Source organism: Sinohyriopsis cumingii, chromosome 8 (assembly GCF_028554795.1).
Source record: "Sinohyriopsis cumingii isolate HCF-2022 chromosome 8, ASM2855479v2, whole genome shotgun sequence".
Taxonomy (NCBI): domain Eukaryota; kingdom Metazoa; phylum Mollusca; class Bivalvia; order Unionida; family Unionidae; genus Sinohyriopsis; species Sinohyriopsis cumingii.
The window spans coordinates 20744597-20762405 of record NC_142968.1 but is presented as its reverse complement, the minus strand read 5'-3'; the positions used below and the strand labels follow the sequence as shown (position 1 = coordinate 20762405).

Sequence of the window (17809 nt, the reverse complement as noted above, 5' to 3'; positions counted from 1 at the left end):
AGAGTCGTAACACATGAAAGATTCAGTATGTAGATTTTCAGTGTCTTTGAATTGCAAATCAGGATGGAAGAACCAATAATTTGATTTTTAGTTTCTTTGGATGGAAGATCAAATAAGAACATTTTCAATGTCTTTGCATTTCAAACCAGATCTAATTGCAAGGATGGAACACAAGCAAGAAGGCCGCCACAAACTGCATTTCTGTCCGTTCTGTACAGTTTATATTCTATCACAAAGAACTGGTATTTCATGAACTTTGTGTTGTATTAACAGTTACATTGTTTTATCAATTCCATTGTAAGTCAGGGTTTTAAGTTGCTTAATGTCAGTAACAGTTATTGAATGTATTTTCAGGCATGGCCGGGGCTACTGTAAACTCATCTATTTTCCATGAGATAAAAGGAGACAATGTCCAGATAGCAGAAGATATAGCAAGATGGAATCCAGTTGTCAATGGGGCATTTGCTTTTAGTAAAAAGCCACTTAGAGTGGGTGTGTCAGTCATTTTAGAAATAGATGGAAGTGGTCGCATCAGCCTTGGAATTATTAAAGTAGACCCACTGACTTTGAAAAACAGACCTCTTTATAAGCTCAGCGATATATCAGAATACAGCCAGATCAATGAAGTTAGGGTCCATAGGCGGAAATGCAGTATCAAATATACCCGAGAATCAGGAGGGGGGAGAGTAGTAGCTATTTACAATAATGAAAAGTTTACACAGAGCATCAGACCTGGATCAGATGTCTGGCTTGCTGTTTATGTCAAGTATGGGGAAATTATGCTGAGGCTTAATGGTGAAGGTAATTGTATATATATCTGTAAATTGAACTTTGATGTGTAACATTCACTCCATCTGTCCAACTATTGATTTATAGCTCACATCTGTCCATCAGCACAGACAACTAGCACTTACAAAGATGTACTATTCACTCAGTCTGTCCAGCTATTCATGTGTCTACCAACACAGACAACTAGCACTTACAAAGATGTACTATTCACTCAGTCTGTCCAACTATTCAAGTGTCTACCCACACCCATCCTCCCTATTCAAGTAGCTAGAACATGTAGTACCATGTAGTACCATATTTTGCAGGCCTGTAATTTGATACTTTTTGACCAGAAAAGCTGGGCTTTGTTTTATACTCTGAATCAACTTATGTATAGATTTTGTCATCTGAATCGCTTTATCTTATGTCACATAATTTTTTGAATAAAAAAAATTCTCCAAAAATTTGAAAATAATGAACAAATAAAGAAATATTTCATTTTGGGGAAGAGATTGTAACATTGTCCACTTAGTAAGAGGGGTGGTTAATTGGATTTGGCTGGCGTTATCTAGATGATGACCGCCCTCAATGTTATAGCTAGGTGGGAGTGAGAAAAGAATAGAATTTCAACAGAGAACTGAGCAAGAATATTGGGAAGAAATAAAGCAATATGAGCCTGATTCAACAAGAAAAATAACAAATTTAATCAAACAAATGCAGCAATTCCAATTCAGTCTAAATTGTGTCAACAGAATTTAGTAGCAGTGTCCTATTTGGATTTATTTCATCACAATTACGAGTGGTGAAAAGAGATCAATGTCCACGACCGATTCACATCACCTTTCTCTCTTGACTGTGTGTCAACGTCTTCCTATTTAATCAACTTCTTATTCTCTATGCTTTATCCCTTCCTTGACTTCCTAGTCCTTTATTCTGACCTTGTCCTTCTTTTCTTTGGACTTCCGTCTTAGGACTGTCCCATCTCTCTCCCAAGAAAGCTGTTCCTTAAAGACCAAAATTACCCCTAAATCTCTGTATGTACCACTTTCTATACGGACATAAAATTCCCTCACTTTGTTACTCAGAAGCATACTAGCTATCCACACACTGCATAAATTCTGACTTAGTATGGTAGAACATTACCCTCACTTCACAGCGACAGGCCATAATTAAAACATTCAATGTAGCTAATGTTACCATATCTCTTTACCTATGCTCGGTTACTATTGCATAAAATTCACAAATTATAACTCACAGCAGTCTCTAGCCTACAAGATCATTTAAACATTACAAAATCAAATATAAATAGGTAATTATCATTAACTCACAATAATCAGTTTTATCCTAACAGACAAAGGATATTATTTCATATAACCCTATGAAATCCTACACATATGAAATTTTGGATCACATACATTCAATTCTACCAATGAACTAATAACTAAAATTAAAAGGTAAATTGCATAACAACTCTAGCATCAACACATTTCCACAAAATTGAATAAAATAAATTTCATAACTCTAGCATCAACACTTTTCCAAGAAATTGAATAAATAATACATAATGTGTAACGTAGTCATAGCAAACACATTTGCATAAAACAAACAATCAAAAAATAGAAAATTTTACTTGGGAGATTAAAATTGCGTATCTTAATGCTGTTCTCTTTAAGAATTTGTGCGTCTTAGCACTAAACCCTGTCTTTTCTCACAAGAAAGCCACTGGTCCTTTTCTTGTTTAACGAGGAAAGCACTATTCTCTTTAGGTTTCCGCTGAAGCCAAAAACTACTCCCCTTTCAGGAAATTTCGGACTAAAGACTTAAATTCTCATTGCTTCTAAAGTGTACTCCTTAATTTATTCTGTCCAATCGTAGGCAGCGTTTCCTAAATTTTCCTCAATAATTTATTCCATCAGATTTAGACATCATAGAATCTGTGAACTATGGGGTATATCAATTTTCTTTTTAAAATTATAATTTGACATGGGTTCCTATCAAACGATTATAGTTGGTAGCTCAAATGTTTACATTCTCAGGACAGCATAGCAATGCCAAGGTCAGTCTAAGTTATAAATTTTAGCCTTTCAAGTTTTAACACTGACATAGGGGAGAAGGGGAGAAAGTTTCAATACATTTCAAAATTCGACACTTCACATAGTATCCTGCTCTTTCAGCAGCAAATCTGAAAAAAACCACTTGGATAAAACCCATTAATATTTGCCCAATATATTATGTGGCTCATGCAGTGTTAGATTTTTGGCAATTTAGTATTGCCAGAGACGACCATGATATCACTGATTTTTATATTTACATAGAGCTTTGCTGTGTGATCAGCATCATTGATGGGCTCTTGAATCTGTGTAACTCAATTTCCATTCATAACACTCCACTCATTCATAACACTCCACTCCACTCATTTCTTCATCAGTCTTTTTAATTTTTGCCAATATTTATATTAATGTAATCAATGTTAAATACAACTTACACACCAGTATCATTAATTCCCCTGATGTTATCCAGGAATTTTGCAATGGTAACTTGAAGCATTAAAACAATGTTGTTGATGTCCTTGTCAGATATTTAAAGTTTACCAGTTTGATCTTCAAACTTCACTTTGGTGGCAAGCCTTGTCAGATCCACATCTGCACATCATCAGGTGGTTGAGCATCTGTAATGGTCAGTAGGCATTTTGTATAATATTAAGCATAGTTTCTTAGTGACAATGTAAAATCAAGTAACATTTGGTTGGTGCATGCTCATTACATGCAGTGCTTTAACAACAAGATGTACATATATTGAGCTACAACTCCAAGGTCTTAAATTAAGTAACAGTAGGAAGCAAAACCATCAACTTTATTTCTCCATGTAAGTGAAAACATAAGAGGATTGCAATATTGTGAATTAAATCCCAAATATTCCTAGATGTTCTATCACATGTTCAAAAGTTTAGAAGGTTCTGAATGAGTTCCAATATTGTATGTGTAGCTGTACCAATTGTCTTGATATGTCTTGGTCATACAGTTTAGAATGCCCTTGAATTAATAACAATCTCAGATCATTGTTTTAGTCCAAAATGTCAATGAAGACTTTGTAATTCCAATGAATAATTAAAATAAATGATTCCTCTCAAATTATATCTGAACACAACTAAATCTTGGATGATAGATTCCCAAAGACTGTATTAAAAACAGGAAATAATAATTTATTTATCTCTTATTATATACTAATTTCACTTGACCTAAGATGCAATAAAATGCATGTGATGTGGGTCTTATGTTCATTTCCAAAACAATCTAAATTTGTAATTAAGATTAGGTTTTGAACTCAAATCGAAGTAAACAGCTTTTAAAAAAGTGAAAAAAGTCCAGTTAACACAACCCTTATTTGCAGACAAAGGTGAAGCACACAATGTAAAATAAATATAGATAACAATTGGCACATCCATCGTTGAGTAAGACTAGTTGTCTTCCATTTCCTGGATTAAAATAATCAATTTAAAGTGGCAGGGCAAACCCGTATGAGTCAAAATTCATAGATACGAGGTATTACTACATATGCATCCCAGTGCATTCCAGGTCCTGTTAAATCCAGGTTGATATTAGTTTTCATTGTTTCTGGGATCATTTATGCAAGTTCATTCCACATAAAGACACCTTGAAAATGCTTGACTGACTTCTCGTGTAAATCAAAACTAGTCAACGGCAAATTCGCAACTGAAATCCACTTTCACATGAGAATCTTTTTTCTCTGATGACTGGTTAATTGAAGACTTTTTCCTTTTTATGCATCCTCCAACTGCCATTTTTATAGCCATCCTGGATGAAGTTCCAAAAGCTCCTACTGCAGCTGTTTTTGGTTGGAGCAGTTCCAAAAACTAGTTCAGCCCACCACGAAAAATCTAAACTCTGATCAAGACATGAAAAACTGCCTTTCAGAAATGCGTGATATCATTTGGCATTCCTGTTTCATGAAGCAGGCATCTTTTCTTTAAAATGCATTCATCGATTAGGTAAACATCAGAGCCATGGAGCAAACAGAAAATCCTTGATTCTATTGGTCAAACAATAATTACTTGCTGCATTTTAATTGGTCAGATTCAGATCTTTTATTTTGTTCAGTTGTTCACTTCTTTGTTTGAGTAAAGTAGTTTTATGCTGGCTGTTAACTCTTGGGTTTTTCTCAAAATGCCATTTTTCAAATTGGATCTGCAATCAAAACAAACAAAAAAAAAGATAAACAGAAATTTCATGACAGGTATGGTTTTTGTTTACCATGCCAGAAAGAAAACTAGAACAGTTATTAATATTTTGGCAAAAGAGGACCTGTCTCATGAGGTGTCTTCATGATAATCCTTTTAGCATTGCAACAGACAGCAATACAGATCTGAGTGTCTTCATGATGATCCTTTTAGCATTGCAACAGACAGCAATACAGATCTGAGTGTCTTTGCGATGATTCTTTTAGCATTGCGAAGACAGCAATACAGAACTGAGTGTCTTTGTGATGATTCTTTTAGCATTGCAACAGACAGCAATACAGATCTGAGTGTCATTGCGATGATCCTTTTAGCATTGCGACAGACAGCAATACAGATCTGAGTGTCTTTGTGATGATCCTTTTAGCATTGCAAAGACAGCAGTACAGATCTGAGTGTCTTCATGATGATCCTTATAGCATTGCAAAGACAGCAATACAGATCTGAGTGTCTTTGCGATGATCCTTTTAGCATTGCAAAGACAGCAATACAGATCTGAGTGTCTTCATGATGATCCTTTTAGCATTGCAACAGACAGCAATACAGATCTGAGTGTCTTCATGATGATCCTTTTAGCATTGCAACAGACAGCAATACAGATCTGAGTGTTTTTGCAATGATCCTTTTAGCATTGCAACAGACAGTAATACAGAACTGAGTGTCTTTGCGATGATTCTTTTAGCATTGCGAAGACAGCAATACATATCTGAGTGTTTTTGTGATGATCCTTTTAGCATTGCGACAGATAGCAATACAGATTTGAGTGTCTTTGTGATGATCCTTTTAGCATTGCGAAGACAGCAATACAGATCTGAGTGTCTTTGCGATGATTCTTTTAGCATTGCGAAGACAGCAATACAGATCTGAGTGTCTTTGTGATGATCCTTTTAGCATTGCGACAGACAGCAATACAGATTTGAGTGTCTTTGCGATGATTCTTTTAGCATTGCGACAGTTGTTGTTGTTGTTGTTGTGGGGTTTAACGCCATTTTTCAGCACACGATAGGCTATGTATGGTGGCAAGTATTAATGGTGGAGGAAGAACCCGGGAAAACCCTGGGAAGAACCACCAACCCACGAGAAGCTACTGGCAAGCTTTCTCACATACCCACATTTGTCGAATCCTAGACTCGAACCGCATTGCGACAGACAGCAATACAGATCTGAGTGTCTTTGCGATGATTCTTTTAGCATTGCGAAGACAGCAATACAGAACTGAGTGTCTTTGTGATGATTCTTTTAGCATTGCAACAGACAGCAATACAGATCTGAGTGTCTTTGCGATGATCCTTTTAGCATTGCGACAGACAGCAATACAGATCTCAGTGTCTTTGCGATGATCCTTTTAGCATTGCAACAGACAGCAATACAGATCTGAGTGTCTTCATGATGATCCTTTTAGCATTGCAACAGACAGCAATACAGATCTGAGTGTTTTTGCGATGATCCTTTTGGCACTGCAACAGACAGTAATACAGAACTGAGTGTCTTTGCGATGATTCTTTTAGCATTGCGAAGACAGCAATACATATCTGAGTGTTTTTGTGATGATCCTTTTAGCATTGCGACAGATAGCAATACAAATTTGAGTGTCTTTGTGATGATCCTTTTAGCATTGCGAAGACAGCAATACAGATCTGAGTGTCTTTGCGATGATTCTTTTAGCATTGCGAAGACAGCAATACAGATCTGAGTGTCTTTGTGATGATCCTTTTAGCATTGCAACAGACAGCAATACAGATTTGAGTGTCTTTGCAATGATTCTTTTAGCATTGCGAAGACAGCAATACATATCCGAGTGTCTTTGTGATGATCCTTTTAGCATTGCGACAGACAGCAATACAGACCTGAGTGTCTTCATGATGATCCTTTTAGCATTGTGACAGACAGCAATACAGATCTGAGTGTTTTTGCGATGATCCTTTTAGCATTGCGAAGACAGCAATACAGATTTGAGTGTCTTCGCGATGATTTTTTTAGCATTGTGAAGACAGCAATACAGATCTGAGTGTCTTCATGATGATCCTTTTAGCATTGCGAAGACAGCAATACAGAACTGAGTGTCTTTGTGATGATCCTTTTAGCATTGCAACAGACAGCAATACAGATTTGAGTGACCCAAAGCTGTACCCAATTGTGAGAGATGATTTATTAATTTTTTTTATTTTTATAAAGTTCAGCTGCTATACAAAGGTGTCTTAGGATATTTCAAAATAAAATGTCTAAAACATGCATTTGCATTGAGGACTTTTATATCCCAAAAGATGAATACACCAGATTGTACCATTTTCTGACTCCTTCCCCATGTTGGATGTGCAGTTGCACCTCAGCCACTCAGCCATTCTCAGATTTTATTTTCTTCAGTGCTGGTATTTCTGATGACAGAACATTTTTATTTTTAAACATCAGAGGTTCAGGTACTATATTTAATTTTTAAATTTTAAATGATAATGACCCTTATTCAACCAATCACACCCTGCAACAACAGAGCCTTGATGGAGAGATTTATGGCAATACATTTATAATCAGGGTCACTGTGACCTCCTCCTACACATACTTTGAAGTACATATCTGTGCTAATTCATCCAAGACCAGATACTTGATGTTAAAGTAATCAATCAATACATGAAAGTCATGCTAGAGAATTTGTAGGCCTTTTTCAACATTTTGGTCACGGTCCAGGTATTTCAGCAGTGAGTGATACGCATGAGTAATTTTATGATGGTTGTCAGAGTTACGAAAATGTCATCAGACGTTCAAATTATCATTTGAATTGCTATAAATACCTTCCTGAGTACTTATTTGCTATGAGAGTTCTCAGACATTGCTTTGGTTAGAGTTTGTAGTCATAATGAAAAATGAAATTATAGATGTTTTACCAGACACCATATGTGATGTCAAATGTGTGTATGTGGCCACAAATAGAGTCACTGAGTGCATCCAGATTTAGATAACACAACATTATTGTCATTGATGATGATAGCACCATGCCAGGTTTCATCATTTGAGTCACCCTTCCTGTTTAGTATGACTGTCTTTCACCCTGAAAATAACCTCATAAAAGTCACTATTTAACCTGAATATGTGAGTGGAATCTCAGAGGGAAACTCTCCAAAGTTGTTAAGCTGGGTTTGATGCTGAAATGGCAGAATGATTCACAGTCACGTGGCACTCATACATGCAAATAGTGATACCATCAGAAAATATTCACCATTTGGTTTCCAGAGGGGACAGACTTGGTTTAGTGCAATAGAACACACATGTGGAGTGTCTTTGACCAGATTCTATTTGTTTTATTTGAAAATTTGCATTAATTGCAAAGGCACTCCTTACTGTTTAGTGACTATGAACTGAGTATGTTTGGAGCGCAGTTCAACGTATTCCTCAATAGGCTTATCAAATCACTCATTCTTCAGTTTTCCTACAGCTGTCTTGTAGATGTTGTTAAACAGTGGATGATCCTTCAGATACTCGCAAGTGTAAAATTCATTTACAAGAATCGTTTCACCCATGTCCACATACCCATCATCGGTTGTGTTGAGCGTCAGCAATGAGTCTGTGTCCATGTATAACATGCTGCATGTTCACATTATCCAAGGCATACACCTTTGCACTGATTGCCTCCCACTGAACTTCTATATATATACGATGTGTTTATATAATTGGGTATGAACACAGCACCATGTAGAGTAAAGCTCATAATTTGTGGTAATCAGAAATAATGTATGAGGGTCTTGTAAATGAACATGCCTGCATTCTGAATAATCAGTAAATATATAAATCTGTAACCTAATGTAAAATGTGTTTTCAACCAATGTCAGCTTAAATGAGCTCAAATGATGCATTGCTGAGTACTGCACCAACCAGTATACTTCTGATCACTTTGTCAAATCCAATAATTGTAAATGTTATGGATTTCTTGTATAACTCAGCTATGGATTTTCCTTCTTTAGACATGGAAAGGCTTTCATAAAACCTCACCTATTAGTTAGCGAGTTGGATCTCATTGTTTTATTAATACTGAAAATATTTGAATAATTAGTACTGATCTTCACTGCATTCACTCTCACTGCTGTATGCACTGTTTTTGTCACTAAGTTCACAGACCTGCCAACTCTTAGGATTTTGCCATAAGTCTTACGAAAATTACCCTTAAAATACGGACTTACGGCATACAAGCAAAAGCTACTGAAAAATGATAGTTGCCGAAAAATCGAGATAATCGGTTCATTCGTGTTTGATATTGATCCGGGTTTCATATTAGGACTTAAATAAGTCAGGGAACCAGACTAACTTTACAGCAGCACCCCAGAGACTTTATTCTTTCATGATCAAACTGTTGATTATAACATTTTTTAAAATGGCATCAAGAAAGCTGTAAAGGTCTCGTAGACTATCTTAGATTAGGGTGGGGTGCTCTCAGTATTATCTTTAATTATTACAGATGGCCCACCCTGGCTCGTTTTTGTTAGAAATTGAAGTAGTGAGAGAGATGCAAAGCTCTGATCCCCCAGTCAGCGATGCCAACAGTTAAATTACTGAAAACACAAAAGGTGGAATTCATATAAACAACAAATTTAATGCCATTCATTAACAGATAGTCCTTCCTCAAATGAAATTCAATATTCAAAACCCTATCACTTGTCTTTCACTCGATCAAGTGACGGCTTATTTCATATTCTGACTTGGTGTGATAGATTTTCCTCCTGTCATGTTTTTCTACTCATCTGTAGTATTTCTTGACTGGTACCCAGTACCCCTTCAGTCCAACAACCACGTCCTTCACCCTTCCACTTCCTTCACTTCTGTTCTCTCCTTTTCTTGTCTCCCAGAGACTCGGGACCAACTGTAGCAGGGTATTTCCCTTCTCTGTCTCCTTGAGCTCCTCCGGTCTCTGAAAGCTTCCTGTCTGAACACACACACAAGGACATTAGTATATTCCTCTAGTTATCTAGTCTTACACTAACAACAATCTATCATCAGATATGCCATTACCTTCTTTGGTCACGCATTCATGCACATCGAAATACCCATACTTTCTGGTATGGTATACACGGTATCAGCTGCTTATCATGCATATATCAGTAGATTTCATTACATCGGTATATATAGATTCTCAATCTTATTATACAGAATAATATAACATAATCAGACACATTTCTGTACATTACACTTCTACAAAGTGTACACAGATATCCACACATCCATTGTGCTGATATATCCTTACACAGATATCCACACATCCATTGTGCTGATATATCCTTACACAGATATCCACACATCCATTGTGCTGATATATCCTTACACATTATACTCCTATTAACTAATGTTGCACACTGCAACCATTATACAAAGTTATAATTCAATTCAACATTTGTAAATCTAGAATATCACATGAATAAATGCATGAGGTTACTACGAATTAACCAAATAGCGAATTACAATATTAATTCTTTATATAAACATTGCTCATATCTCAAAATATGCATGTTGATCAAACACTACAAATGAATCAAACCCTACAAATGGTAATTCTACGTACTAACGATTCTAGTAATGAAGTATACATAATGCACATAATTAAAGTGCAGTTACCTTGCCATAATAGATTGCGACAATCAAGCAAATAAGTCACTGACCTGTCCGAAGCTCCTTTTTAATTCCCAGAATGACAAGGTTTCCTGCCAATTTCAAATGACGTCAGAGTAGCTTATAACTTTCTTATGTAATTCCCGCAAAATGGTTTAGCGACTACTGACGTTTAGTTTCAAGACACTAGATTTAAACTTGTGATTTCAATGGTGGCCAAGCCTTGCTCAGTTCTGAGTGGATGTTGGTTCACCCATGGTCTACATAATTAGCAGACATTGCCCCCTCCCCGGCAGTCTGTAAGGGGTGGATTTACGACCCCCATTTGATGTTCCTTTGAGCCCAACACCGGCAATTCATGCCACTTACCTGTGAATTGCACGCAGCCAAATAAGGCACCAGTAACAAGTTCCTATGGTCCTTTTGATGTCGGCTTACACTATCATAACATAAGCCAGCCGGCCACCTGTGTACACATTGCTTTGACACTCATTGTTCACAAGGTTGACACTTGCAACATTTATGAAGCAAAAAATTAGCCTCGGTCTAGCATATGCATGTTGCAATCTGGCTATTGTTCCTTACTTATAATGTGACAAAAGCGATGCATGTTTAAGATGAAATAGAAAATAAGCTTCGAAAAAGGTGTTAATAATTAACACAGAAGAATAAAAAAGAGAATTCAGATTCCTGTGAATAAAAGCTGGAAAGGACACAATTACGTTTATTGCACAGAGGCTCGTATTGTTGCTTACAGTTGACCTGTCATACATGTACTATATGATAACTAATACTATATCATAATATAATAATATTTCAAGCTTAGCTTAAAATATCAGTGTTTATTCTTAAATAGGTCACATAAGCAAGGAGACAAGTGTCCTCCCTTGTAGTTATTATATAGTACATGTATGACAAGTCAATTGTAAGCAACGATACCAGCCCTAGTGGTTTATTGGACATCATGTGCCAATTTGAGTACGTCTCATGGTGAGAGATATGATTGCCATTGTCATGTGCAATGGAAAAAGAATTTCCAAGAATTACATCAAGTTGAGAGATAGCAACAAGCCATTGAGTTGCATAGGGTTTGGAACTAAAGTCTGTGCAACTGTACTAGTGGTAAATAATAAAGTCTATGCTACTTTACAAACTTTTCAATTGAACATAATGTTTGTTGTTGCTGCGCCAAACTTTTAATTACGTTTTCCAGCTTTACAATAGCAATTATTGATATTTTGTTACACCTTACTGAAAACTGGTCAATCTTATGGAAAAAAATCAACTGCCTTACTGATACGGACTTGTCTGGGTTGGCATTAGGCCGATAAATCAGCACCTCACCCATGTTGATGTTGATTTTTGGGTTAGGGGCTGATATCACTTATTCACTGAAAGCTGCAATTATTCGCATCCACTTTTGTCTGCACACATCAGTGTGCATTTTATACACTTACTGGTATTTCTCGTGGCTGTGGAGCTACCATCGGGTGAGGGCTCCTTTCAATGATATGTTTATGGTATTTCTGGGGAAAATCGTATGTTTGACAGCTTGTAAATCCACATAGAATAGCACAACCCTCTTTCCTGAGGCCATTTTGAATTTCACGCATGATATGGCTGTTACCAAATATCGGTAATTGCCTAAAGTGTACTCAGGTGTGTTTTTTGAAAGATTTGCATGCTGCAAAATTGCACATTTTAATGAACAAGTGACATCAGACCCACATATCGTTTATCAGTATCAACACAGATTTGGTGGGTTGATTTATTGGAGTGGTTGGCAGGTCTGAGTTCATCCAGTGATGACTCAGTTAACATTGGAGACATGAAGTTTTCTTGCATAACATCATACATTTTGTTATAAGCTTAACCAAGTCTAAATATGAATGACACATTTAAGTTATAAGCTTAACCAAGTCTACATATGAATGACACATTTAAGTTATAAGCTTAACCAAGTCTACATATGAATGACACATTTAAGTTATAAGCTTAACCAAGTCTACATATGAATGACACATTTAAGTTACAAGCTTAACCAAGTCTCATCACATGAATGACACATTTAAGTTATAAGCTGAACCAAGTCTTCATATGAATGACACATTTAAGTTATAAGCTTAACCAAGTCTACATATGAATGACACATTTAAGTTACAAGCTTAACCAAGTCTCATCATATGAATAACACATAACAATCTGATCTTTCCATTCTTTTGTGATTCCCACATTAGATACACTCATAAATTCTTTCAGAATATTATTTGCATCAATTTGTGAACTTCACCTTTATATATATATATATATATATATATATATATATATAGAGTGCATTGTGGTAATTGTTTAATATAATATTCATGCACATTCTCTGCAAAATATATTGTATAGAAATACGGGCACAATCACTATAAAATATTGTCAAACAGAGAAAACAATACAAGCAGAAAATTGTATATACAGTATACTAGTGATGAAAGATAATGTATATTCTTACACAAAAGTTATTTCCCCAGCAGTATAGTCACAGTCAATAATGTTGGCTTTTCTGAGGCAAAATTTAACTTAATGGGCATGACTAATTTGGTTTCAGGATTTGGAACCATAGTCATCATTCCTATTGTATATTTTGGTTTTTGGTTAATTATCTAGATCAGGGTCTTCCAACCTTCCACCCCTCTTGACTATCCTGTCACAATGGTTGTGGCTAACTTTACATGGTTGGTTTGTACACAGCCTTGCATGCATTTGGCTATGATGTGGGGACAGAGTCCTGTGGGATAGAGGGCATTGGCCTAGATCAGTAACAAAAATCCAAAACCTTTAGTATCATACTACTCCATGGACATAAGTTCATTAGCACTACTTCTCCTAAATTACTTGGAGGATTGCCATGAAACTTAACACGCACAATAATCCCAAGGTCTAGTTGGATTTGATAAAAATGGTGCTACTCAAATTTCAGTATGGTTGCCACAGCAACGATATTGAAAACATTGTTATTGCTACTGTTCCAAAGTGGATGATCATATATCTGTATGTAGTTTTCGGTTAAAGAACTCTTATGAGGTATTATTGGTTTTAAATGAAAAGGCCACAGTGGCCATCTTAAAATTGTTATAGCTACTCAGAGATGGAAGGTGATATTGACAGTGTTTTTACCAGAAGACTAATTATACTATATAGTTGTCCTGAATGAAAATGATGATCTTCTCACCTCACATGTGGCTGACACAATGATTATATTGAAAATCTTGTTTCTTGAAATGGATGGTCATATCGACATTGGATTTTCACCGAAAGTCTTCTGATAGTGTTTGGTTGGTCTTAAATAAAAATGCTTCCAATCTTATATCCAGTATGGCTCACACAATGGCTGATTTGCAACTCTATCACTCAGGAACATCAGAGAAATTTCAAAGTTTGGCAGTTAAAAAGAAGAAATGATTTTGTCTTGAATTTCTGGAAGTTCTTTATCATACACTAGAGCATCAGATCCTTTGGGGAATTCTCGTTCCTTTGAATCAAGGCATGTGGACATCATGAAAGTTGCCATGTTGAGTATCTAATAGGTTATGTAATGAACTGTTTGATTGGTCAGTTGTTTAAACTTGTTGTAGAAAGAAACTCATCCAGAAGAAAGAAGTATTCACTGATAATGTTGAATGCTGCATGTTTTTGCTAGCAGCGCTCCATTTAATTGATTTAGTTCATGTCTAGTAGCTAGGGTCTCGGAATCAATTAATTGATCACATATTTGGAGAGAAGTTAAATATTTTGATAAATATCTGCAATGATGCATTATGAATGTCATTTTCCATGTTTTACAACATGCCTACTGAAGATTGTGAACTAAACACTGTCATCATGTAGATATGTGGCATCACAGTGTGCTGCAGACATTGACAAACTGAACAAGTGGTGGACCTATGATGGGCAAAATGCATTACTGATCGTTGGTTGAACTTCAGGCTCTTTTTCTGAAGTGATGTGTAATTCTGTTATGAACAACTACTGTTATATCTAGCTGAATTCATTTTTTTTTTTATTGAAGCAGAAGCAGATGACAGGCCAGTTTTGTCTGAGGTGATAGGCATGAATCTGGAATTCTGCACAAATGGCAAGAATGAAGTAAGAACGGTTTCTTCAAACCCAGCAGCTGTATGTTTCATAGGCCAACCTCTGAACATCAGCCAGAAGATCAGTCTTTCCTGTGAACCACTGAAAAATGGTCGAGGTGAGACACCCAGTCGATTTTATTTAAAAATCTACATCACTGACAAAAATCCAAAGCAGTTACAGCAACAGCATAAGACCTTATTCACTGTCAGTGCCACAAACAAGTCTGTACCACAATGGGTCTGCACCGCAGTCATGGACAGAGAAAATTGCAATGGTCAGGTGACCATTGAGAGGGCAGCAGACCATGTTATCGTTACCAACTGCATGAATGAAAGAACCAGGGAAGATATATCTGCTGATCAGAAGAGTGAATTATGGGTAGCATTAGATCTATATCGGGTTTTGGTGCGACAGGTGGAAATTTGTGGTGTAGTCATGGATACACTAGATGGGGCTAATGATGGATACATTACTGCTGCTACACCGAGCCAACAACTAACACAGAGGAGTATATCATTTGTGTCCTATGCATCTGTCACAGGAAATGACTCGGACTCGGAAGAGGAAGGTACACCTCCAATACAAGAAGACATTGCAGTATCTGTTCCACCCAAGTCTGACCCCTTAATACCAGCTGAAGAACAAGTTCGTTTTGAATCTAGCTTTAATGGACACTTTGCTAATTTGGTCAGTGACTTGACTGGTCTTGAGCTGTGTGATCATTTGATATCTTTAGAAGTTATTACCATGTCTGATTTTGAAAAGATCAATAGCAAGGACACTTCACGTAGTCAAAATAGGGAACTGCTCTGCCTTTTGAGCAAACGACCTGTGCCCAGATCAAAGTTTATAGCTGCTCTCAAAGAGTCTGGAAATAAGCATTTAATTAAAAAGTTCTTCCCAGCCCAATCAGATGTGCAAGATAAAGAATAATAGACTGTTATTTCCATAACTATTTTTTATTTTTATATAAAGGACATTTATTATTAAATTATACATTTGTAATATCCTTGGAATGTCTACGTACTGAAAGACCACTTAGGACATATTTTTGAGTGTTTAGCCATTTTTCAATGAAAGACCAATTAGGACATTTTTTTAAAGTGTTTAGCCTGTTTTCAAAAACTTTTCACAATATACATATTAGTGTTTCTTCAGACATTAGGAAATTTTTCAAAATGAAAAACACTGATTACAAAGAAATAAATATGTGAGTGAATAGGTGAGGTATTTTTTTTCCGAAGGGTCAGCCTCACTAGAAATTTGTAGCAAAGCCATGTGTCGCTCTTCTCAGTAACTGATTATAACATGCATTCACATAAAACTACTCACATGTACCACAGGTACCAGCATTTGACACATCTGTTTTTTTTTACTCTGCCTATCTGAGACCACATGCATCACCAATTAATGAAGTACCAGATATAGATCTGTCCATTAATGAATGTTGCAGTTTATTTATATGTCAAATTCCATTTAAAATAACATTATTCTCAAGACATACTGAAAATGTCAGGAAAATTGATGATAAATTTTGTAGTTAGGATTGTTTGAATTTGTACATGTCTTTCATTCATATCTATCCAGCTTAGACAGAAGCCAAATAATAAACTATCATCCTTTCTGTGATTATGTAACATTAATACCAGTCCAGCTTAGAGAGAAGCAGATAATAAACTTTGTATCCAGTGCAGCAAAAATATGAATTTCAGCAATAACAGTTAAGTCTGATGTTTGCAATCTGTTAACATTTTTATTGATGGATTGGTAGAATTGACAATCCTAATTATATCATAAAGTATGCATCTGTATTGGACTAGAGAAGATGTAGCAGTACCAAGGTCTGTTCTAGCACTGAGACTTCCAGTGAGGTGAGAGAGAGGGGGAATTTCCCAAAACATTTGAATAAAAGGTGGGAATTTTTGGAATATAGAAGGGATTTAATGAATAAAAGAAATCCAAGAGATTGAAACTATAATGTTTGATTTTCATGCATTCTGTAGATTGTTCAGCCTGATCTTTTTCAGAAATAAGCATAAATACTTCAGCTGTGCTTTCTAGACAGGGTTCATATACATTTTGAATATCATTGGATGCCCTTGAGCTTTGAAATCCCTTTTCATGTCCTTGAATATGTTTGAAATTTTACCAGAAATTGAATGTATCCTTTAACATAATTGAATTTTGTGAAAATGGGAACAAATGATATATCTGAACCATATGTTTATGTATTTCTTTTGCTTTATTGGTCATATTTTGAAAAATAATTGGGGTTCAAAGCTTTTTAGTGGACAGTAGTGATGTGTCATCTACTGATTGCACATGAGTAGTCTCCCTTATACAACATCCTGAGGAATATATGCATTCTGGGAGTACAGTTTTTTAATTCATGAAGGGTGTACAGTATGTTCATATGCTAAAGGTCAGTAAGTAAACCAATGCAACTTATCAATCATGATCAGTCAGTATAATCAGAGTTCTTGTTGTTTTCACAAAACATAGCTTGAAAAGAAGGAATATAAGATTTAACTCTGAAAATGCAACAAAAGTGCTAACAAAGCACTCCATGTAAAAAGCACATTGATGTTTGGGTAATGGGAGAGACAGCAAATTGAGTTTGACCTGCCGTTCCAATTATAGACTTTTTTTTACTGGGAAGCTAACTACTACCACTGTGCCAACATGTGGAGACCTAGATCACATTGGCCAGAATTTTACCAATTTGAGTAGCTTAGCAGCAAATGCATCAGAGGTTTTGAAAGCAGAAATTTTGTGGACTTTTAAAGTTTGTCACAAGCCATTTCAGATTTCGTTCATGTGAGGTCATTTCAGACTTTTTTAAGACCATGTTTCCAGACAGTGCTGTTGTCAAACAGTATGTATATGGAGAATGCAAGTTGGCATACCTTGCCACTGAAAGTATAGTTCCACATTGTTCACCTCTTCTAGAACATAAAATCAAAGGGAACACACTTGTGATTTTTTTTGATAAAGGTTGAATGATGATCTTCAAGAAAAATAATTGGATATGTGACTGCTCCACAGAGTGGAGAGATGTTGTTGTTGTTGTAG

At 36.0% G+C, this 17809-nt stretch overlaps 1 protein-coding gene across 1 annotated transcript; it reads left to right on the top strand.

Annotated features, from left to right (window-relative positions):
* The first annotated feature begins 291 nt into the window (after positions 1 to 291).
* Positions 292 to 15829, top strand: LOC149793106 (uncharacterized). The gene is made up of 2 exons (XM_089966291.1): positions 292 to 801; positions 14670 to 15829. Exons 1-2 carry the CDS (start codon positions 357 to 359, stop codon positions 15668 to 15670), a joined length of 1446 nt encoding a protein of 481 aa, XP_089822417.1. The 5' UTR covers positions 292 to 356; the 3' UTR covers positions 15671 to 15829.
* The last annotated feature ends 1980 nt before the right edge of the window (positions 15830 to 17809 follow it).